This window comes from Dermacentor variabilis, unplaced genomic scaffold, assembly GCF_050947875.1.
Source record: "Dermacentor variabilis isolate Ectoservices unplaced genomic scaffold, ASM5094787v1 scaffold_12, whole genome shotgun sequence".
NCBI classification, from domain to species: Eukaryota; Metazoa; Arthropoda; class Arachnida; order Ixodida; family Ixodidae; genus Dermacentor; species Dermacentor variabilis.
In genome coordinates, this window is record NW_027460280.1 from 51,467,569 (window position 1) to 51,492,143 (window position 24,575).

The 24,575-nt window shown below is 49.9% G+C and overlaps 1 protein-coding gene across 3 annotated transcripts in view; it reads left to right on the top strand.

Moving 5' to 3' along the window:
• The window catches only part of ImpL2 (Ecdysone-inducible gene L2), a 122,373-nt gene extending 99,014 nt beyond the window's left edge, over positions 1-23,359 (top strand). For 2 of the 3 annotated variants that reach the window (XM_075677026.1, XM_075677023.1), the window contains exons 2-8: positions 15,313-15,480; positions 16,937-16,973; positions 17,066-17,229; positions 19,881-20,121; positions 20,473-20,636; positions 20,942-21,064; positions 21,544-23,359. In XM_075677026.1, the coding sequence (XP_075533141.1) occupies positions 15,373-15,480; positions 16,937-16,973; positions 17,066-17,229; positions 19,881-20,121; positions 20,473-20,636; positions 20,942-21,064; positions 21,544-21,558 (852 nt within the window). In that variant the 5' untranslated portion in view covers positions 15,313-15,372 and the 3' untranslated portion in view covers positions 21,559-23,359. Of the gene's footprint in view, positions 1-10,097; positions 10,235-15,312; positions 15,481-16,936; positions 16,974-17,065; positions 17,230-19,880; positions 20,122-20,472; positions 20,637-20,941; positions 21,065-21,543 lie in introns of those variants that run through there. The other variant, XM_075677025.1, reaches the window with a different exon arrangement.
• The last annotated feature ends 1,216 nt before the right edge of the window (positions 23,360-24,575 follow it).

Genomic DNA, 24,575 nt, shown 5'->3' on the forward strand with positions numbered 1-24,575 from the left:
AGTACTGCATTCGTTGCACACCGACTGCTATTGGAATGACAACAAAATAAAGCAAAGTCACATGTACGCCATCTGGAAGAAGCCAACTCTGCAGTGAGGAGAGCAGTGAAGGAGTGGGAGAGACGTACGTAAGAGGAATGCGGCTATCATAGGCGACATTAGCCAAGCGAGATCAGGAGGCGTGCCTGTTCGTTCTGATATCACTTTCTCTTCCGGAAGTTGCGTCATTGCACTGTCGGTTTCTCGCGCGCGCCTGGCCGGAAGCTTTCTGGGCTTCTCCATTACCGAGGCTTATCAGATAGCCTTAGCGCCGACGGCAGCGCAACCACGAAATGCAGGGCCACACCGCTTTTAGCGTATTCTACCTCCGCCTCCTCCACTTCTCGCCTCTGTAATGTATCATTTCCCTCCTTTGAACACACCGCGTACGCTCGCTTGCGGCGATGCCGCAGGCTTTTCCATTTTCAGCTCTGTTTGCCTTAGCCCCGATATCAAAAGCCTCCAGGGCGTCCGCAATCCTATCGGGAGTCCGGCTTGAATGAGTTGTCCTCTCCAGGCCAGAGTACGTGCGAAACCACGAACCGTATGCGCGTAGTGTCGCAACAACTACTGAAGGTCCGGGACCTGTTCTCTCCTCCGGTTCTTGTGACGTCAGCACGGCGCACCCACGAGTCCCCGCGATAAGCGCATACCGCGCATTGTGCGCAGGCGAGCGCTTTCTTGTCACACGCGTAGCGCATCCCGGCCTCAACACGATTAGTGGGTGTTGCGAGAGTCAGCTAGCGGCCCTTTTGCAAGGCAGAAAAAGACGGCCCTTCGGACGACGCCAAGTAAAGGGCGTGCGGTTACGAAAAGGCGTTTTCCTTCGCGACGATAGCACTTAATCACTGGGCAGAACACAGCTGTAGCTTCGGGCAACCTTCCTTACACTTTCTACCTTGCACGTCGGGGGCGATGATTATTAGTCACGCTACGCGCTCGCCGATGGTTCAGTGGGAGCGCGACACCCTCTGCGCTTAATTCTGAAACACAAGTGCCGTTGAACCTGACAGCTGCTGAGGCTGTGGCGACGCGGCCGTCGTTGGCACCATCCCGTTTTTTCCGCAGTTATTACGAGCAGTGCTCGCCGTGTCCGATACAGTATAGCGTTACGTGCGGCCTGCGTCCTGGCTTTACTCTGTGATCAACGAGCGACAGAGCATCTCTGAGAGCTAGGTCTGAGTTATTTTCGCGAGCCGGCGAGTGGCCGAGAGCAAGATTCAATCAAATTGTGAGATTTAATGCTCCGAAACTGTGCGGCTGTAGCGTAGGGCCACGGATTAATTTCGACCATCCTTGGTCGTTTAAAGTGCACCTTTATCTGCGTAGACGAGCTTTCTTGCGATTCTCCCCCTTCGGAATGCGGTCGCCGCGGCAGAGAATCGGACACACGACCTCGCGCTCAGCAGCTGAACGCCACAACCACTTGCCACCGTGGCGAGTTGCGTGGAAAGCCACCACGCGCAAGAAAAACGTGCTATCGAGCGAAGTGGTGGAGCCCTGCAGGAACCATAGCTTGGGTCTGTAAGAGTACGCATGGTGAAGACGACAGATATCTTCACAGGCCAGAGCTCACGGATTCTCGCGATGTGCTTGCTGTGGGTCCGCTACAAAGTCTGCAGTCGGTTTAGCTCACGCGCAGTCGTAATACTCCCGAAACCGCTCATGTTCTGCAGGTTTTTGACAAAGGCTATACTTTCTTGAGTCGGCATTCATTTGAAATGCCTAGCGCGGTTATTCAGAAGTGGAGCAGTAAATATTGCTCCGTCACTTTTTTTTAGGGGCAGAGCACCTACTTGTGTTACAGCACTAATGGTGCCGCGACGGTTCAGTGACAAATACGTGGCACCACACATTTCAACCACACACACACACACACACACACACACACACACACACACACACACACGGATATATATATATATATATGTAGTAGGCAAACAGACATTCTTCAGGCTGCCTTTCAAACGTAAAGAACTTGAGTGGTGCTACAAGATAAACAGAACAAGTATTTAATTTCAGCCGAGTGAGCCCAAGCGAGGCCTCCCGTAGTATAGCCTTCCACTGCTCTCTTTCTTTTTCGTCAAAGGTATCCATTGCCAGCTTCTGTTTTACCTAAAGACCCTTCGGTGCGACGCCCGAGGCTAAACATTTATTCATATTAGAGGCATGCATCTCAAAGGGCACCCTCTTGTCAATTGTTTTTACGCAACGTAATGAACTCTCGGGACCGAAAGGTGCCGGATCGCGCCGTACTTGAAGTGTTGGCCAGTCAATCTCTCGGCGTTGGCGCTGCGCAGCCGACAGCCTCGGCGTAGGTGGGGCGATCTTCGCGGTGTCCGCTGCCCTCTCGGCAACCGGCGCCCCTGGTCGTGCCGGAGCTCCGGGCACGTGCAGCGTGTTGGTCCGACCCGTCACAGGGGGCAGCTTGGGCATCGCCCGGACGGGATGGTGAGCCCCGCCGCGCGGGCGCGGCGTAACCATTCGAGGTGTGATCACGCCAAGATCCATGCGACCGTCCGCCGCCACTCAGGTGACTGGCAATGATGGCCACCCCCTCGCAGCTGGGGTGCACCCCATCAGATGCGAGTACTCTGTCTGGGGGACCGCCGCCCCGCAGGAGCACGCATATATATATATATATATATATATATATATATATATATATATATATATATATATATATATATATATATATATATATATATATATCCGTTTATACGTGATATGATATATAACGTTCGGTTCCGTATAACGAGACCCGTTATCAGAAGCAATAAAACAGCTTTGCTGAACGGACAGAGGCAAGACATCAGGTAGCTTCAGCCGTTGTCTAATTATTTACATTGACAGTGACTCACACTTCGTGATACCAGAGTGTCGATGCGAGATGTCAAGGAAGAGTGTAACAATGAAGATAAGGCATGTGAGCTTTCATCTCAGCTACGTTATCTTGGAATAGCGACAGCCGCAAGAAATACGGGCAAGTTTCGGGCATGTACGGAGAGATGATTCAAGACTCTTGATATCGGCACCGCTAGAGAAGGGCTCGGGTAATTCATTGCCCCAGCAATGCGATTGCCATCGTAATTTTTCTGGCAATGTGTTGTGTTGTGAACGAATATATATATATATATATATATATATATATATATATATATATATATATATATATATATATATATATATATATATATATATATATATATATGTATAGTAGTCGCATTTTTGCTATGTCTGGGGCCGGTCTCTCCGCACTGTGACGCCTCATTGTGTATACCATCCTGGTAAATGTGGCGTGTCTTCAACCACATGACAAAAATAATCAATAACGAGACGGCGGTACCCTATTGAGCAGCTAGTGCTGGATAAAATGCCACTCGCTCGCCGACAGGGCGGCATGTGCCGACTCGGGAGGTCTTATCTGTGGTATCAGCACTAAGGATGGACACTTATCAGCAAATTGGATCTGTCCTTGCCCAAAGTCGCCGAAACCAGACAAACCGCACGCTGCTGGAATGGCAGCACCTCGCAGTGCCGCGAACAGACGTCACCGGCGCTGGCGTAGTGCGGCTCCTCGTTGCCATGCGGAAGCGAGGGCGGCCGTAAATTTGCGGCTGCTTACTCCGGCAGCCCCAGGCGACGACTGCAGAAGGGTTGGCCTCGCCTTTCGGGCGCTCCGAACGTGCGAGGTGTTCAAGGTCTTCATGCACATTTCTCACAGCGTGTCCGGATGACTAATAGAGCCCGGTATGCCGACCATCTGGAGCTTCTCGCACCAGATGCCTGGATGGCGGCGACCTTGACCGCCTGTCTGGGGAGCAGAATTACCGAATCCTGCCCCGAGCCCCTTCTCTGGCTGGACTGTTCTCCGCAGGCTCCGCGTTTTCGTCTATCTCGCCTTGCATGTCGGCCGCCGCGCCGTCCTGATGCAACTCGGTGTGGGACACGCCTCCACTGCTCGCTGAAGCGTCAAGAGGCATGCGCGGGAATCTGCATACCAGCTAGCACTAGCAGTAACCAGGAGGGATACTCCTCGATGCTTCGCGTCACTTTATTTCCGAGAACTGATTTCGTACAAAATGTCGTGGGCATGACTGCATGTAAAATGACGTGTCCCTGATCTACTAAGATATCTCAGAAATGCGCATATGCTTTTCGCGTTCAGCACGAAACTGAGTGCGAGAAGCTGCATAGCTTTCGAGACGGTTTACTGGCTCCCTTTATTTTGCATCGGTTGAAACACTTCTTCCGCCAAATATTTTAACGTTTCTGAAGCTACCTTCGTGTACATATATATATATATATATATATATATATATATATATATATATATATATTCTGTTTGTGTAGCGAATTCCATTAGGGATTGGTGTGGTGCCTGCCTAAAAAGGAGGGGAAGTATTCACTAATTGGTTATGGGGTGTTAAAGCCAAGCAAGTGATAACCGAACTTCTCTCTCAAAGAATGTGCGCACGTGAACTCACCAGGTAGCATTGCATCATCCGGCTATGTACTGTGCGAAGGTATTGCTTTTTACACCACTTAACGCTACATGCTTTCCTTCACTACATCACTCTAGTAAAGGTCGTCCATATGTTCAGTGTCAGAATAATCAGAATAAGCCTTGCTCGCTAATGTGTGTGTAATAATCGGACTGCGCCATCGGTAATTGCGAAAAAAATTTACTGCCATAGCTTCCTTGTGAGTGATGTAATGACACTGGTAATGTTCACTTTTTTCGCTCCTTCGCGAAATGTGCTCGAGGACCAGCTTCTTCGGAAAACCCTACGCTCAGTATTGCCACAAAATTCCTTGCAAGCCAGTGCCTCTTAAGCCTTTCCCTTCTGCTTCGTTTCACCGACTGCCTGTTCCTATGGCGGTCTCTCGAACTTGTACCTACGACAATTAAAGACTCGTGCGTTTTTCACACGTTATATTACTCTCAGGCATACGAGTGCATGTATGGGCTACCGTCAGCTATACGATCCTCATACTGTCACCACTGGGCTTTTGTAAATGTACAAGTTCGGTCACATTTTTTTTTTCCCTACGACAGGAAGCAATTTGTTTTTTACCATCTCATTACTTACGCGTTGCATGAGGTTAGTGGCAAGCACAACCAGGCAGCGACAGGGCCTGTCGCACTTCTGCATCCTTCTTTAATAATAATAAAAAAAAACATAACGGAAGAAAAAATAACAGAAATAAACGAAGCTGGGGCGTACATAGCTAGGGAACATTACGGTAGTTCAGTCCCTATGGCGAGCGGCCTCGTCTGCGAGCCGAGGTCAACCGCGGGAACCAAGTAAAGCTATGTTCGACGAAAAAGGAAGTGACAGCGCTCGAGAATTCGACGCGTACTACCGTGACCCTGAGACGCACTGGTGGTACCCGCCGAGAAACGCGATTCCTCGCGTCGGCTGTACATCCCATATACCTGCTCGACGCAGGACCGGCCTGGCGCGCCAGCCAATCGATCAGCACTGATTGACTGCGAGCCCAGAAAAGCGCTCCGAGCTGAGGTGTCTCACTGGAGGACCTTGAGGCACTCCGGATCGCCGGAAGCGTGCCAAGGCCGGCGTTTCCCCAGCGGCGCGCGGCCACTGATCGAGATACGAGACGCGGCGCGGTGAGGATCTCTCGATGGGTGTGTGCGGCGACGTAGTGTTCCACGTGCCAAAAGCACGATCTGATTACGAGGCACGCCGAAGTGGGGGACTCCGCATTAGTTTTGACCACGCGGGGTTCTTCGACGTGCACCCAATGCACGGTATACACGGGCGTTTCTTGCATTTCGGCACCCATCGCAAATGCGGCCGCGATTTGATCCCGCGACCTCGTGCTTAGCAACGCCAAAGCCACTAAGGATCCACGGCGGGCAAACGTGAAGCGTTGATTGTAGCCATTACAGGGCCCAGATGGGTGTCTATACATAAACCCTACACAACTACACTCTTGCTTCGTTCCTTCCCATTAAAGTTTAACTTAGGAGATAGTATATACAGAAGAAGACTATGGAAAACATCATAAGATCTGGGAACCGTAACCGCATTCTTAAGACGTCTTGTGAGAAATGGTGCGTTTATATGGCGAGATCCTTTCTCGTCATATTTCTTTTTCTTACCTAGTACGCCGAGGTGGGGTGGAGGCTGTTAGTGCATTTAGAAGGCTAAATAATCGTGCGTAAAAACGGGCCGACACTCCTATACCAGCGACAAGAAGCAGCCGCATACTCTGGAAGCAGTCCAACGTCGTAGAAAGACGCGCATACGGTCTTGGGTAAGTGTCTGGTGCCGGCACGTATTACGTTCTCCACCTGTGAGAAACAGCGGCCTGTAGTAAAGGGCCTTCGGTTCCGAGCGCAAGATCAAATGTCTTGTGCGCAGCGGCGAAGCAATCGAGCGTCGTGTTCATCGTGCTCTCTCACGCGTTTGATTGTTCTCCGTGGGAACGTTGTAAGGAGCAAGTTCCCTGTAATCTGCGCAGTTGCGATCGTCAGATGCACGTGCTGCTAACGGCAGCTTTCAACTGCTGAGTACCGGGGCAGAAAGAGACGGCACAAACACGCGCACGTCGCTTTCATCGTACGCCCATCGCTGTACATACACACACACCACGGTACTCTTCTCTTTGTGGTTGGCCTATACTCTTTACCGGACAACAACAATCCCAAACACACATACCCGCATTCTTCACTCAATTTTCATAGTGGTTGAGAAGCCAGTAGTACGTGTCTACAATTATGACATAAACTCTTTTCACGTAAGGCGCACTTGAGCGTGAGCAAATGCACTCAATGGTTCCCGCGCGACTGTTCGGATTGGTCCGCATGGTGGTCGTGGCAAGGCCTTATCGAGCTTGACGTATAATCACCGGCACACGTACATACACAACACGATCGCGTTCCCTCCCGGCGGCGCCGAATCAGCCAGCCCACCAGTCTTCCGCCATCCAGGCGCCACTTCTGACCTTTCGATCGCTTACGTTGCCACGTTTACAAACAGTGCGTGCAAATAGACCGACTCTATTCAGCGGACTCGGTTCCTAGAGGGCTTTTCTTTATTTTTTATTTTATCGCAGCCGCTCCATGGGGCAAGATACTTTCTTTTTTCTTCGCGTCGTCAACCCTTGATGCGGCTGCCCTTATCGTCTGCTCCTCCGTGGCACCATGCGCACTATCTGCGGTCGCGCCGTCGCCCCTCAGGATTCGTGATAAGCGCTGCTGCGTCACGGTGAACCTCGGGCAGGTCGACCGTCCGCGACGTAGCGGGCTCTAGGCACCTGCGGAAGAAGAACGTCTTTATCCAAATCAGAGCCTCCGCACTCCTGCAAGGCGCGCGTCTTTACGTTCTCTTGTGTCACGGTGTCTGGCATCTAAAGTCGGCGACCTCTGACCCGAATAAGAAGGGGTGCACCGTTCACTTTGTCCACGTGCCATAATTATTTCGAACCGAAGGATCCCCGCTGTCGCTAACCTAATACGCAAGTGCGCCAAGTCGACGGTCCAAGGCACAGCCTCGCACTTTGGTTTCGCGTCTCAGGGCGCGCTCTTACCTTGACAGCTGTGGGCCTTGGCAGCAGCTGTTAGGTCATGCAGCGGCGCGTAATGGCACAGCCTGCCGCACCAAACAAATATACGACGACCAAAGCAACAATGAAATGCTCCATATATGCAATCAAATGCGTTGTAGTTGTGCCACGCTTAACGTGAATTGCCGCCTGGCGCATTAAACTATGGTGATATACACACAAGACCTAAAATTGAATTCGTGTACGTGGTTTAACATGCATACCGTCGTATACTAAAGGAAAACAAAAGTATGCCGGATTTCGGAGTTGCAAGTGTTCCGCAACGGCCGCACGTGTCCAAGTGCCGCGTGCCTCTGGCGCGTGACCGTCAGCGCTGCGCACTAAAAAGAAAAAAAAAGAAGAAGGGAAAATGTGGAAGGAGAGAAAATAAAATAAAAGAAGCAGAATACGAAGTAGCAGGAGGAGGAGGAGGAAAAACTTTATTTGCTCTGATTGCTTAGAAATTAGCGGTGGCAGATGTGGTCGGCCGTCTTCACGGTTTCCTTCCCCATCTGCGCAGGGTCGACGCCCCTATTCCAGGGCACCACTGAGGGTGGCTACTCGGTGAGCCTCCTATATGAACACAACAATCAAACCCCGGCCCCCAGTCCCCAGCAGCTGCGAAGCAACTGACCACGGCGGCGGTCAGACCAGCGACGCAGCAGAGGGTGCTAAGAATCCCTGGCTCCGGACAGGCCGCCATTGGAATATGAACCTGGCAACGTTTAACGCTAGAACGTTATCTAGTGAGGCGAGTCTAGCAGTGCTATTGGAGGAATTAGAGGGCAGTAAATGGGATATAATAGGGCTCAGTGAAGTTAGGAGGCCAAAAGAAGCATATACAGTGCTAAAAAGCGGGCACGTCCTGTGCTACCGGGGCTTAGCGGAGAGAAGAGAACTAGGAGTCGGATTCCTGGTTAATAAGAATATAGCTGGTAACATACAGGAATTCTATAGCATTAACGAGAGGGTGGCAGGTCTTGTTGTGAAACTTAATAAGAGGTACAAAATGAAGATTGTACAGGTCTACGCCCCTACATCCAGTCATGATGACCAGGAAGTCGAAAGCTTCTATGAAGACGTGGAATCGGCGATGGGCAGAGTGAAAACTAAATACACTATACTAATGGGCGACTTTAATGCCAAGGTAGGCAAGATGCAGGCTGGAGACAAGGCAGTGGGGGAATATGGCATAGGCACTAGGAATAGCAGGGGAAAGTTATTAGTAGAATTTGCGGAACAGAATAATATGCGGATAATGAATACCTTCTTCCGCAAGCGGGATAGCCGAAAGTGGACGTGGAGGAGCCCGAACGGCGAGACTAGAAATGAAATAGACTTCATACTCTGCGCTAACCCTGGCATCATACAAGATATGGACGTGCTCAGCAAGGTGCGCTGCAGTGACCATAGGATGGTAAGAACTCGAATTAGCCTAGACCTGAGGAGGGAACGGAAGAAACTGGTACATAAGAAGCCGATCGATGAGTTAGCGGTAAGAGGGAAAATTTTAGAGTATGTACAAGCTCAGACTTTTTCATGCTTGAATTTTTGTGTCGAGCTTTCATAGAGGAATTCCAGATCAAGCTACAGAACAGGTATTCTGCTTTAACTCAGGAAGAGGACCTTGGTGTTGAAGCAATGAACGACAATCTTGTGGGCATCATTAAGCAGGTTGCCATTATCGCTCAAGAGAAAAGTGTATAATAGCTGTGTCTTACCAGCACTCACCTACGGGGCAGAAACCTGGAGGCTTACGAAGAGGGTTTTACTTAAATTGAGGACGACGCAACGAGCTATGGAAAGAAGAATGATGGGTGTAACGTTAAGGGATGAGAAAAGAGCAGATTGGGTGAGGGAACAAACGCGAGTTAATAAAATCTTAGTTGAAATCAAGAAAAAGAAATGGGCATGGGCAGGACATGTAATAAGGAGGGAAGATAACCGATGGTCATTAAGGGTTACGGACTGGATTCCAAGGGAAGGGAAGCGTAGCAGGGGGCGGCAGAAAGTTAGGTGGGTGGATGAGATTAAGAAATTGCAGGGACGACATGGCCACAATTAGTACATGACCGGGGTTGTTGGAGAAGTATGGGAGAGGCCTTTGCCCTGCACTGGGCGTAACCAGGTTGATGATGATAATGATGACTCGGTGAGCGTGCTTTACTAGTCCATGCTGGACTTTCGGGTCGCTGCTGGAGAGCACCCTCTCCCGCTGTTCCGCACTCGGGTCTTTTATTTGAAGGAATTGTTGATTCTGAACGCATCCCCATGTAATGTGATAAAGGTGGGCTTGGCGCCGCACCAGGGGCAAATGTCTCTATACTGGGTAGCAGGGAAGGCTCGCGGGTGGGCTAGCCCTCGTGGATGAGTTTCGTCCGCGTGGCACACGTGACCACGTATAACGCACCAATCTCAGCCATTTTATCCGAGAAGCCCGCTGAAAGGTCTCCGTTATCGCGCATGAGGGAGGGCCAGTCAAGATTCGCTCCCTCTGCAAGCAAGCGCCGTGCGTCTCCCGTGTTGTCTCTTGCACAATTCGCTCACTCCATCCTCATCTCCTTTGGCGAACGGTCCATCTTGCGAGTATCCGAGCTCAACTCGAAGTTGTGTGGATCTATAGGTAAGGAGCAAGTGCTTAGGGTGGTGTGCAGTCTGGCGCAACATGCGCTGTCTTCCGTTACTATATATATATATATATATATATATATATATATATATATATATATATATATATATATATATATATATATATATATATATATATATATATATATGTGTGTGTGTGTGTGTGTGTGTGTGTGTGTGTGTGTGTGTGTAACACTACCCACCAAGCTGCGCCATCCGTGCCTTCTGACGATTTTTTTCTGGCTGGTTCTGGTGTTTCCGAGAGTCCGATTTATATACTCTTAAGAGCTAACCTTGATGAGTTTTGGTTATCGTGAACTTCCGGAGGATCTTGCACCATGCGCGAAAGCGAAGCTCTGTACCGCGACGAAGGCGCTTCGACTCGGGACTTTGTCAAGCACTGACTTGCGCCCCTGTCGAATCGCTGTTTCATGAACTGCGTGCTCATGCTCTTGGTCGTTTTTGTCGCTTGTGCGTCGATAATTGCCCCTTCTCAAGCTTTGCGTTAGTAAGATCTTTATGGGGTGTTGACTTTTTCGTGTTCGTACAAATAACCGGATCGTCGCAGGGCTATACCCGAAATTTTTCGGCGTTTTCTTGTTATTATTTCTATATATCGTTCCCTCGAGTGCATGCTAGTCATTTTCTTTTTCGTTCCGCTACGTTCTGTTACCGGTCCCACTCAATATATGGTAAAAAGGAGTGTGTGTATAGATAGCCGGTGTGCGTGAGCCGGTGATATATGTTCCGCCCACACTGTGCGTATGCAGGCGCCGGCGCACAGCTGTTCTTTGCTTCTCTTTCTTTCGGGAGAAAGCCTTTGTGTACATTGAGTGGAGGGGACCGAGTGGTCTAAATGCTAGAAGTTAAAACGTAGCGTGAACGTAGTTCAGTCATCTCGAAACAGCCTTAAAGGCGCGTTTGTAGCCCGACGTTACCGGCGCAGCGTCGCTCGACTCCGGGCGCGTCCGCTTACGCTGCATGGCTGCGCGAGTGCGTCGAACCATCGGTCGGAATTACAGACGCCTTTGTTCTTGCCAACGTGACGTAACGTGTGCGCGCGCTTACGCTACGTCGGACTGTATTTAGCCCTTATACAGAATCAAACGGACCAAACCAACGTAAGACGCATCGATGCCCATACTGACCTAAAATTGCGCTTAATCGTTTTTGAGCGGAGTGCACCGTGTGAGCGCGAGTTTTTCCAAGAAACGAGGAAAGCAGGGAAATAAATAAATAAATAAATAAATGAAGGAAAAGAATTTCGAAGAGCTCCACGTAGATAATACTCAGGGCGGTGACTCGTGCAGGGAGAGGTGTCGACTGCGCGAGAGCAGTAAAGGATTGTGCGTTTCACAGGGATTGCGTGAGATTTGAGAAGTCCAATGCCTGCTGTGATGAAGTACGTGCGTACCTGCGGAGAGTCGCGCGATAAGAGAGTATCTGCGAGCACTGCAGCAGACGCAGTGCTTTTGATTTTGCCTCTTGTGACGGCCGTATTCTTACCGAGTCGCATTTCTACGGAAAGTCCCTGTAGCGACTAGAAGAATATTTTGTATTATTGATTACTTGAAAATGCCCACATAATGAGGCGATATGCGCAGCGACGACGTGAAATCCGCAAAGAGGCTTAATGGATCGACCGTTCCTTGCCCTGAAGAAACAAGAGGTATACATCTCTGGATTAAACTGAGAACTGTGCAAAACTGAACTGAGGAACCCGTATGGGTTTCCTTTGTAGCAATTGCTGCGATTGGGTGGACGTCTCATTTTCGAGTAATTATAGAGACTGAACGTCGAATTGGCAGGGAGTGTCGCGGTTATCGTCATAAATTTCCATAGAGCACTGTATGTGCGACGGCTTCGTGTTCATCGCTCGCGCTCAATGGTCAGGCTGCTGCGAGCGACTTTACGTCTATGCCGCGCGCAAATATGCTTTTGGGAGGCTAGCACACTTTTAAATGGTATATAGCATGTTTGTGCCATGCACTGGGCGTCAGGATCAATAGCCGCTTTGAGTCGGCTAATTACGAAAGGCGAGTATGACTAATGCGTCTGTGCAGCGCCAAGCTTTTAGCAAGCTCGGCGTTCTCCTCGTTCTTGAGTGTCCGCACGACCAGTATCTCTGTGCCGCAAAGCATCCTGCCACTGAAAGGCTTTGCGTTCAAGTAAACAGCGTCGCTGACGTTGGCGTCACCTCGTTAATTAGTCTGCGAGCCGCTCTTGGATGGGAATGGTGCCCCGGTGGTTCTGACAACTTGCCGACAAATTCAGTCCCGTACGCGTGCGCGATAAGCTCCTTCTTCATCTTCTTTTTATTATTATTAGTAGTAGTACATGCAGTAGTACTGGTAGTCGTAATAGTAGCGTTAGTACAGTTAGTAGTAGCAGTTGCAATAGTAGTAATCGCAGCAGTAGTATCGCATGAACGTATTAAAACAAAATTGAGGTAATTTGGGAATTGGACGAACGTCCGTGTCACACAAACACACACACACACACACACACACACACACACACACACACACACACACACACACACACACACACAAAAGCGCAGTTTCGCCCGAAATGCGAAACATCGATTGCGATAGCAAATTAGTAGACAGCTCTACGAAGTAAGAATAGTAGTTTTATCGGCCGTATATAACTTGTAAGCATTCACTTACTAACTAAATTAACAATCACGGTGTCACGCGCGCACAGGTAATCATGAACACATCGCGCTCGATGACCGCGGAAACTAGCTGTTCAAAGTTCTGGAATGAGGAAACGCGTTAGCAAAAGCGAGAAAATTGCTGTTCGTGCTGTGTCTCGCTTCAATGCGAATGAAACGCTGAAAGCACAGTGCATACAACGCTATACCGGCACTCGGCGCATGCACTTTGTCCACATCGCAGAACGCTTTGAAGATGAGGCCCGCGCGGGCGCGCACGTAGGCCACGTCGCACATCGCTTTAAAGAGACGGCGCCCGCGCGGCCGCGCCGTAAGCAGCAGCAGCAGCAGTCGGAGTTGAATGGGCCCATGTGGCTCGCGCGCGCGATAGTAAGCCGCGATCTTCAGCTGACCCTCGCAAGCTTTCACTCGCAATACAGCGTACGACGCGCGGAGGCGATGTTATCGTGTTTGGACTTTATACGGAACTTCACGACGACGGCGACGGCAGAAATTTTTTTGGAGGCCACACTGATGCTGAATAAAAGTACCGAAAAGACATTCTTCAAGCCTGAATGGTCTGCGAGTAAAACGCTCCTGCGCTGGAGCTCGCCCTGCGGCTGTTCAGTTTCGCTATGCGTCTTTACGCGTGGGCGCATCAGCGGCGCGTGCGGGTGCAGGGAAACGTTGCATGATGATCGTCCGCCTGCGACGGTGTCTCGGCGCTTGTTCTCGCATTACGGTCGGAGGCAGCAACAACCACTGCCCGTTGCATTGTCTTCGGGGCACGCGGTGCTGTCACGAGCACGCGCGTCCGGTGCTTCTCGCGACGACGATGCGCGAAATCTGAGGAGTACGCCGACCGACAAAGGCCCCAAGAAAGCGGCCGCTCTCCCTTTCGCGGAGTCTATGTGGGACTTTGGCGTCTCCCGGAAACTCCCCATGGCAGCTTTCGCCTCCTGCGGAGCATGCGGCCTGGGGATACGGGCGCCGCCACAGGTGTGGGTCGCGTAACACCTAGCTCGACGTTGCCGCGGTGTATCCGGCGGAGTTACGGATGTCCCGTATACGCGTAACTGTCGCGGCTCAGCGGATGAAAGGGATACACTTCTAACGGCTCCCGCCAGCGTTTCGGGTATTGTGCTTTGTTTCGGCGGGGGAAAAGCAGCACATGGCCGGATAAGAGCAAGACAGAGGAGACGTTGCCCATGGTTACGTTGCTTGTATCGCCGGCGTGTGAATACTGTTGCAAAACTGTGCACATAACGCAAAAGCAGACCTACTATAAGACACTGAATGGCATCTGTTCAGCAAGTTACAAAAATCAGAGCCTTGCATGTTCTGGATATAATTCTTTACATTTGGCTTCTTTGTTCTTTTTCCTTTTTGCAACGCGATCTTGAAAAGTTAAAATGAGCACAATTATATTAAAAATTGTGTTACGTTTAAAGTGAACGTATGTCCTTTATCGATTATATTGTACGTAATGTGAAAGGAAGATGGTCGATTACTGTTATGGAACATGGCCTGGTGCCTATTCTCTTGATTACCCATCTACTGCTGAGTAGCTCTGACGGAGACTCCGTCGTCAACGTATAAGATAGCACGAACAGACGTACACAATTATGCGACATACCTATAGATGCGCCAAAGTAGTGTCTATTTTGGTGAGTCATAAACCAAGGACAAAGCCTTAATACCATCCAACGTCTGCCTGAGTTGCTCTAAAAGCGTTACTGTGTTTTTTGAACGCCACCGTGATGTAATGAACAACAGTAGCTGTTGTCAGTTGCCTTCCAAATGTTTTTGTGGACAGACACTCTTCATATCTTCTCATCTGTTCTACCCATTTCCTTTTCCTCAGTGCAGAGTTACCCAACCGGACAGTTAATATGGCTAACCTCTGTGCCTTCGCTGTGCGCGCCGTTTTGTTCATCTGTTTCGTGCTGCGCTTCTGAACAGGGCCGAACTTTCCTGAAAGGAGCCCCTCTGGAGGAGAAACTGCCGGGGCATGTCTTGCAAGGCTAGATCCGCCTAGAACCTACAACGTCCTCCTCCTCCTACCCGTTTCTTGTTTTCTGTTCTCTCTATCTCGCTGAGGACAACATACTTCTCGTGCTGTACTGAGCTCTTGTACAATGCGAGGCAGATATAAGCATTGAATCACGAAGAAATCACGAGAACGTTTTCATTCCCGAGCACAGGTCACATCTCCCTCCTTCACGGAAGCCTCCGAGCGTGTTCAAGCTCTCGAAACGAGATAGACGGCGTGTTTGTGTGACAATTGTGCTGATCTGCACGGTTTTCTTGTAATTCTCTTTCCATTAACTCAGTTGTCCCACTTCCCTTCGTCAAGAGAAATCGCAAGCATTGGCTTGTCAGTGAACTATATAACCGTCTTTTCTCTGTCAACGCAGGAAGCGTGCCTCTGAGTCTTGAGCGTCCAGACGCCACTTGTGCGAATCCCGGCAAACGGAATGCGCCCGCGAACTGCGAGCTTCGTCAGCGTCCTGGTGCTGCTGCTGCCTGTCGTCCTGGGCAGGTCGCTGGTCGGCCAAGGGGCCCGGCAGCGCAACGCCGTCGGGGTGAGTTCGCCCAACCGGTGTTTCACAGAGCCTACTGAACTTACGTAGTATGTACCGATGCAGCACACCGAGTGTGGTCTTGCTACCCCGTTTTGCCGTTGATAACTCAGTCTGCAGCATCGAAGACACGGTTAGCAGTGGCATTCGCCCCTTGCCTCGCGTATCTAGAAGCTATTGCACCGCAGCTGTAGATTACGCGTACACTCGTAATACATGCTGAATCGTGTTTTGCACGCCTTTTAGAACACGGCGTATCTTTAATTCTAGTAGGAACTTGTCTCTTACAAGAGGATCTGAATGTTTAATTTATTCTAAACTTCGGCAGCCATGTAGGATATCGCAGGATGTTTCTGCTGTCTTTCATTTACGTAGCGCGTCATTTGACAGGCACTCTTGTGATACGTGACGCAACAGACAACCAAGCGCGTCCAGAAATCACAATGCCTGCGTTCTCTTCTTTACCAGTGAATAGTCGCCATCATGATCGGATGAACGCAACGCACGGTAGTTCTTGCTTTGTACTATAGACGAATCAGATATCGTGGAAGGTGCGTAACGCTGCAGGGAAAGGTACGTTCAAGGTTTTGCAATATGTGCGAAGAAAAGGTGCAGCCCCCTGTCTTATCATGTCTGAACACGCTGGGAAACACAGGGACGTCAGTGCGGACATGCTGCTCATTAGAACACAGACCTGTGACGAACAGGTATGCTGCTGACATTTCTCCGGGAGATATGAATGAAAGTTGCAGGCTGCTATCGCGGGCTTCAATTGTTGGCTTGTAGTACCACTCAAGATGCGTGGTAGTGTAGCGAGAGATAAACGCGAGAAAAAATGTAAGGCTCCTGGCACTTCTACGAATACTGAGTACAGAGGCGTTCTTATCGCGTTTGAGGTAACAGGGCTACAGCGCATGAGACGACCGATGCTCTCGATTTTCTTGATCCCTTTTCTTTGACTGATAGCGCGCCTGCTCGCACTTGAACTGCTTGCACCGGTTCGTGTCTCGAAAGGTACGAAGGCAAGCTCAATATTCGCGGAAGGCGCTACAGAAGGCGCTCATTTGAGGTCGCGGGCTCGTAGCCATTTCGAAAGCCTTCCAGGGGCTGATTGGCGTCGCCTGAAAAGTTCATTGCATCGTGAAAAATGTGCCCTTGGCCGTTAGCAAGGATGTCTCTGCGGCTTCTTGAACAGCTTTTACGAAATCAAGGAAAGCGTATGAGCGCATATCGTGCTCCATTATCGCCCTCCTTTGCCCTTTAATAGTCAATCCAAAATAAGACGACCTTGCGTATCAACTTGTGTGTGTGTGTGTGTGTGTGTGTGTGTGTGTGTGTGTGTGTGTGTGTGTGTGTGTGTGTGTGTGTGTGTGTGTGTGTGTGTGTGTGTGTGTGTGTGTGTGTGTGTGTGTGTGTTCGGAAAATTAACGGAAACACACATGTCTGCTCCTTTACGCAGCTGTTCGTGTCCAAGGCACAGAGAGGCTCACGAGTAGGTAAGTGTCGAAGCATCCCATCATGTCTGACCAGTGACATGTTGGTTTCGAGCGGCAAAAACCTGACGTGTCGTGTGCTCGCTCCGACGCAGGCCCTGGCAGCAACCTGTTGCGCAAGTCGCACCTTAAGCTTCGCAACACCCCACCTGACGTGATGACGGTCGCCGAGTCCGAGTCTCTGGTGGTAGAATGCGAAGCAGGTGGGAACCCCCCACCCACCATCCACTGGCTCAAAAACGGACTCCGTATCGGACAGGTGAGCGCTGCTCTTTGCCTGATTTGCGGATTTAACCGGGTTCCATTTATCGGAACCGTTTGCATGCTTAACCGCACACGCCGTAGGCTCGACTATACTTCGTGCAGTACAAGAGGATGTTCTGTTATCCGGTTTTCTGGAGCTGTAATGCCATTTGGGACATCTAATGCGGAAAAGAAAGATCCAGCTGTCAAAACATGGTTACAACCCTTCAATCCTTTTGATGTGATTCAGGCTGTTTACAGATGTCTCTCTTTCCTTTAATACCTCTATAGCTGACAAGTTCTTTACTTATTCCGTTGATTGTGGCTCTGGTAGCGATCAGATAATAATACTCGACTGCAAAAACCAAAGAAAGGAGAGAATGAGTGGAAATACGAGTACACGCCATCCGCGGTTTCACGCATCGAACAGTAAAAGCAAAAGCGTAGAGCACGCTTTCAACGGTCGCGCCATCGGCTTATGCGCTTTCTGCACGTCTTCACACACGGCGACCTCGGGTGGGCCGCCTCCGAGATTGGCTGGCCGCCTGCAGCGCGGCCGGTGCTGTAGCAGCGCTGGCGGCTGTTCATTCAACCCCGGCGGCTGTGGGATCGAGGAGGACATTGGCGGCGCGATAGTGGCTGCCAGCGGCAGCGCTATCGTGACGGAGTCCACGTTTGCTGCTGCCGCATGGGCACGCGATGCAGTCTCTTCTCGGTAGCCTTGGGCAGCACTTGTCTCCAGGGCGTTGGGAGGGCACGTCGTCGCATTACTTTTATCGCGATGCATGCGCGCTCGCAGGGAAACCGAAAGCCTCGCACCATGATTGCGAAGAGCGCTAATGCGACTGCGCTCGCGTGTCACCCGGAAGAATTTCAGCTGAGTCGTTTTCCCCGGGCTCTTTCGAAGCAGGTGCAGTGACATCATTCGTCGCTGACCGGAGAGAAGGCCTCTGCTGTCCGCGCCAAGGGACACGCGGGTCTCCATGGCGCAGAGAACGAACATAAAAATTGTTACAGCGCAAACACATGCAACCACAAAGTATGAAGGACGGGACACAAGCGCTGTGTCCCGTCCTTCATACTTTGTGGTTGCATGTGTTTGCGCTGTAACAATTTTTATGTCAAGTATGCACCAACTCGCCCAGAAAGAAGTTTTAATAAAGAGAACGAACCTTCGCTAGTTTCTCAGTTGGCAAGGGCCCTTTCACTCGGTGCTCTTTTGGGCTCCCGTGGCATTAGCCTTTCTCTCGTTTGGCTATATATTCTGTCGCGCGATATGTCGAATCGATTAGTGCCGATGACACATGTCGCTTCATCGACGCGCCTTTGTATAATTTAATGATGAAAGAGAAAGGATTGCTGCTCTCTGCGTGCAGCCAATGAACCGGTGACCCCGATGGCTTTGAACTAAGAGTAGAATTCTGCTTTTGGCGTAAGATGAGAACATGCGGCATTGCGCTCGAGACCTTGGTAAATACAGTTTCCGTGTCGTTGCCCCGTGCGCGCTGACACATACTAAATAAATAAAGAAAGGGTAAAAAGATCAAAGCTAGCCTCGTGGTATCCATTTCCTGTAGAACATCCCTTTGGTGTGTTTGCACCCTTTGTACGCACACTTTGGGGCACTTATATATATGCTCGCCGCGTCCATTTGCTAACGTTTCGGCGCGCGGTATTTTCTGTGCGCATTGGCGTCATTAAAATATGTCTAATTGTATTCGCGTTCGATTTCGTTGTCGGCAGCGGAATGTGCCTTGAAGATGCTATGGCGAGGGCTATTTAAGACGGGTGCAACGCACCTGCAGACACTCGGCTAATGTACGGCTTTATTATCGCCTTGCTGAATTTAAACATTTCATCAGATGCAAACGAAATAATAACGTAGCCTTCTCTGCGATAACATCACGATTGTTTCCTATAGTGCCCGTCCGAGTATAATGTACTTAAGAAAAATAGTGAACGACCTAATGCAGGCATCGAGCAGCTAGAAAAAAACGTTCCTTTCCTCCAATAGCTTTGTCAATCCCGTTCAATGGAATTGGATGCTCTACTATAAATGCGGCGCTTTAGAATCTGTTATTTAGTAGTCCAAAGCGGCCAGCACAAATTAGTACGCACATTTAGCTCTGCTACTCCGCTGTTTCTGTGGGCAGCTATCGTCGCAACATGAAGCGTCTCACGATTCATCTCCTTGCGGGGGTCTCGCCGTGACCACGTCAAGGCAAGCTTTGCCACTGCTTACGTTTCCACCAACGTGTGCGTGACAGCTGTGTTTAGTCTCCGCTGAGCGTAATTGATTGCCTGCAGTGTGCTTCTGTCGTTCGCGAAAAGAGCGACCAGAGTTGCCGGTGACTTTTCTTTCGATCTGCCCTTGAGAGCGGCAGTTGCGTGCGGCTGTTTGAGAAGCGATGGTGCGTCAGGATTACGCCAGCTCTCACAACATCAAATAAGGGCTACTTTGATTATATATATTCAAAGAACCGCGTTGACCTTGTGCTTAATGTCACTGTTTTAAACATAGTCATGACCTCAGAAAAACTGCTATAAACTAACAATTTTGCTGCGCCATTTCGGTACTTTCGAGTGCTTCTAAATCGGTAACCAAAAATGAAAAATGATCTTTATTGAAACCATTTTCTGACCTCGTTCCGTCGACCCGTTACGCAGGACATGTCGGGAAGCGAACGCACGGAAGAGGACGTGAACCCAGAGGGCGCGCCCATGCTTGGCCTCAGCTTCACCAGATCGCGGCTGTACATTGACTGCGCGTCGTCGCAGTACGACGAGGCCGAGTACACGTGCGTCGCCCAGAACCCCTACCACCGCATCAGCAAGAGCACTAAGGTCAAGGTCACCAAGATCGGCTCGGCTCGCTCCAGCCCCATGTGCCTCGTGAAGAAGTCCTTCGGTGCGTGCATACCTCCTGCCATGCATGGCCACCAAGATCACTTTACATTGTTCACTTTTGTTCTGAATTCTTGCGCTTTCATAAGTTATGTCACTTAAGCGAGACACTAAGGAGCATGGCGTATTCAATTGACTCCGTAAGAGATGGCGCTTTTGAATTTGCATGCGATGTCTCGCTGAAGGCGTGTGGCAGTACGCGGCCGGCTGTGTCTGCGTATAACCAACTCCAAATGCCGGTTTATGCCACCTCATTCAAATGTCGGGTTCACTTGTATGGAGGAGCGAGATGCGTGTCGCCGTGTTTGCGGCTGTACTATGGCTGACGTCGGCTGCTGGTTTCTTCTGTACGTAGTGCCCCCTGGCGTCCCTGCCCGCATCACCATGTGGACGCACACCCGCCTAGAGCTGATGGGCAGTACCGTGCAGCTATTCTGCCGGCCCATTGGCTCGCCAAAGCCCAGCGTCTCCTGGTTCGGTCCCGACGACACTGAGCTGCAGAACAGCGACAAATACAAGGTACGGCCTCTCATCGCCTGTAATCTTTTTTTCGCCTGCTGACAGTTCGCTATGCATTCCGAAAGCAGCCGCTGAGGGACGCGCAGGCAGTCTGACGTGACGTATACGTAGACGAGATTCCGCGACCCGTCACTGTCAGTCGAATTGAAAGCTGTTTGTTCCGAATTATTCTGCCAGTAGCTGTCGCAGCAGCAACTCGGCCTGCTCACATGTAGTGAAACCACACAAAATGGCTGGCACGAAGTCGTGATCAGCTGTTCAATGACCCTTCCCGTTATTTTTTCTTTCTTTCTTTTTTCGCGCAGGTGCTGGAAAACGGTGATCTCGAGATCCGAAATATTGCCTGGAATGACATGGGAGGCTACACGTGCACTGCAGAGAACTCGCACGGAGTGGACCGGACGTCGACCTTCCTCTACCCGACACTGGTGATTGCGCCCTGCCATTCTGTCCTTGCGGATACATAGGAACCGCAGAGCGCAGTGGAAGTCTGAATACGTGGTACATTATGCAGCAAAAGCGTCGGCATGAAAGATGCACTTTTCGGAGGGAAACAATAACCAAATCTCTGAGGCATGGGTAGCTTTGGCCAGGTACCGCAACAGCGCCATTCCATTTAAAGAGATTATTTCCGTTCTGTGGAGACGTGGAGAGACTTAGGGATGACCTGCTTACCTACAATTATATATATATATATATATATATATATATATATATATATATATATATATATATATATATATATATATATATATATATATATATATATATATATAGCTCCAGACGTCCCTTTATTTTGTAGACTGTAAGACATATTTTATATTTTAAAGAGTTTATTTTTGTTTTGGTTTCTGGGAGCTGACCTGACCAAATCTGTTCTATTCTCTCTCTCTCTCTGCCATCGCAGCCGGACAAGGTGTAGGACAGTGGTCACTGCGCAGTCATCGCTGCTTCCCGCATTGTGATGCGAGCTCGTCCTCCAACGTGGCTGGATTGTTGTACATAGCGTCGCCGAACATTCCAGGGTTGTCCGGGCCCACCCCGCCAAGGCTTGCTGCCCGTCCGAGGCCCCTCTGACCCACATCCCTCTATTTATTGTCGACCCCACCCACGACACCTCGTTTCATCTGCCGGCCCGCCTCGCTTCGCCCCTGCATCGTAGTGTAAACCCTTTCTGAAATCGTGCACCGACAGGCACCCAGGGCTGTCAACGCAACGAAATCCTCTGTCGCGTTAGCTCGACTTAGGTTGTGACCCAAGTGGCCTCTTGGTCCCACCTCGTTCAAACCAGCAAAGTGAAATTGTTCTCCACCCCTCATCGACAAAAAGAAACCCTCACAAATCCCTGCGCTCTAATCGGTCTTTCATGCTGTAGCGTAGCCAGAAAGCGCTCGGATTACGGGGGTCTTAGAAGCTGTCAGGATGGAGCGGCCGAAGCTAAGCTTTAATTATTCGCGTTTTATTTAAGATGCGTTCATTTTTCCCGCGATTACTTAGTGGTGCGTGTGACAAAGAGAATGAGAACTTGTCATGTTTCATTTTAAGTAAATTATGGGATTTTACGTGCCAAAACTGATTTCTGATTCTGAAGCACGCTGTAGTGGAGGACTCCAGGAATTTCGACCACCTGGGGTTCTTTAATGTGCGCCTAAATCTAAGTACACGGGTGTATTCGCATTTCGCCCCTACCGAAATGCGGCCGCCGTGGCCGGGATTCGATCCCGCGACCTCGTGCTCAGCAGCCTAACACCATAGCCACTGAGCAACCACGGCGGGTATGTTTCATTTTTGTTTGTTCGTTTGCTTGTTTGATGGCTAAGTTTAACAGGGTTCCGTAACGGTTCCGCGAAAAACCGGGAGCGGTGGTGGCAGCTGATATGACGAACGCCAAGCTTAATGAGCCTGGCAGAAGTGCGTAAAACAAAGCAACAAAAAAAAAAAAGGAAGTTACTGTGGGCGGCCGCCGCCGCAACCTCCGCATGATGCCATCATTAGTCTTGCCTGGTTCTTGTCGCTGCCATCACCGCCTGTCATCACGTGACCGTTACGGCGATCTTTTAAGGGCAGCAGTGGACGTCGTGTTATTTTTTGCCTTCCAAGCAGTGAACTGCAACTACAGCTCACTAGCGCCGAGTCGAGAGCGTTTTGTCCGATATGCTAAGTCATCTCATGCACCACACCACCTGCGTTACAGTATTACGTGCGATTTTAGTTTGTTGTATATTTTTACTCGCGCGCGCAAGCCTCGGTCGCGTTTCGTGGGACCCTCCTCCCATACGTCTCCCCCATTTCCAAAGCGGATACGCCTCTGGTCTGGTGTGTGATATGTCGCGTGTGAAGGAAAGAAATGCGGTGTGTACGGAATTACATTACGACTGGTTGAACGGATGTTTCAGAGGTTGCTTTTGGAGAGCTTGTCGATTTTATTTTTTTGTTTCGCGACAACTCTTACACAGGGTCATTGCAGTTGTTACCTCTTCACGATACGTGTAGCGCGCTCTTATCGTCGCTCTTGTGTGACCGATGTCTTTCAAGTTGCAGTTTTAGCGGCTCTATACATGTATACACCAGCCCGGCGGCTGACTGTGAAATTTCGGGTCTAGTTTGGGCTTGATTCGAAGAAACTGGTGTACATACGTATAGATGTATATCAAGAGAGCATCAATGTTGTTTCGTCCAGTTGCGTTTATTAAAAGTTTGTATCTCGTACGTGTGCACTCATAGGTATTGTGTGGTTTCTCTTCATCTTCCGAAGGCGCTCGCTGCACGGGCCGCGCGCGCTGCTCGCCGTGTAAGCGGAGCGCGACCTCGTGACAGCGCTGCTCGGTGACAAATGGTTTGTTCATAGAAAAGAGTCTCTAAATAAGTGTAGAGTACGACTCGCAAGAAATGTCCCGTTCCAAGCAGTTTCTATTTTTCTCCGCGGTGTTGTTCGGACGCCGATGAGATAGCGTGGGCATTCTTTAGGATTTATTCGCCTTTTTGAAAAAAAAAAATATAGGCCTATGGAAGAACAAAAATGGACACCAGAATGATCACCAGTAGTGGCCGCGTTCAAAAATTTTCTGTAAAACCTGCCGTCTAATTTTTTGTTCTAGTCGTGGGCTGTTCGGCTGAAAGGGAATAGCTGCATGGTAATCGTCTTCCCCGCAGGCTAGAAAGTTAAACGAAATCCAGAAACAATCAACGTGTAGAGAATCAGCAGGCAGTCCGAAAACATACTGGCCAGCTCAGCCAGCTAACATAAAGTGCTGCTATACGAACAAAAGAAAGTGATGCTATGTAAGATTGTTCTTTTTCGTCGGAAGTTATTCTCAGTACATGCAAAATAGGCGCAAAGCGCTTGTCTTCATTTACGCTGCCCGCCACGACGGCTGAAGCAACCGACGAGAGGAATTGATGCAATGTCACTTTGGCGACAGTAGCCGTCGTGGTTTGACGGAATCAAGAGAGCGGAACTGCACTGCACCTCAGTTACCCATACGACGACAAGAATGTATGTTGCAATATACTCACGTGACTGACTCGGGACCTTAAGATCGCGGTCAACTGAAGCAAAAACGACGATGGACCACGGCACAGAGTCAACCCTGATTTAGTTTTTATTGACAGCTACGTTTAATTGTTACAGGAGAGAGTCAAATCTCTTCATCTGAATACATCGGGCCCGCTTCAAACGAGAATAAAAGGCGTCAGGTGAGCACACGGGCGAGTTTCTTGTGCGGAATTGTCGCTCGCGAGCGAATGCGGATGCTTTGAGACAACAAAGATGGGCGAGAGTGTCTCATTCAAGTCCTTTCTTGCGCAAACATATGCCATAGTAGGCAATACTAGATAAATATGCGAATAGTCCGCTCATGTCTAAATTATTAGCTACCATGCATAGCTAGCACCTTTCTACAGTTTCCATTGCCACCGACATTTCAGTTATGCGTTGCG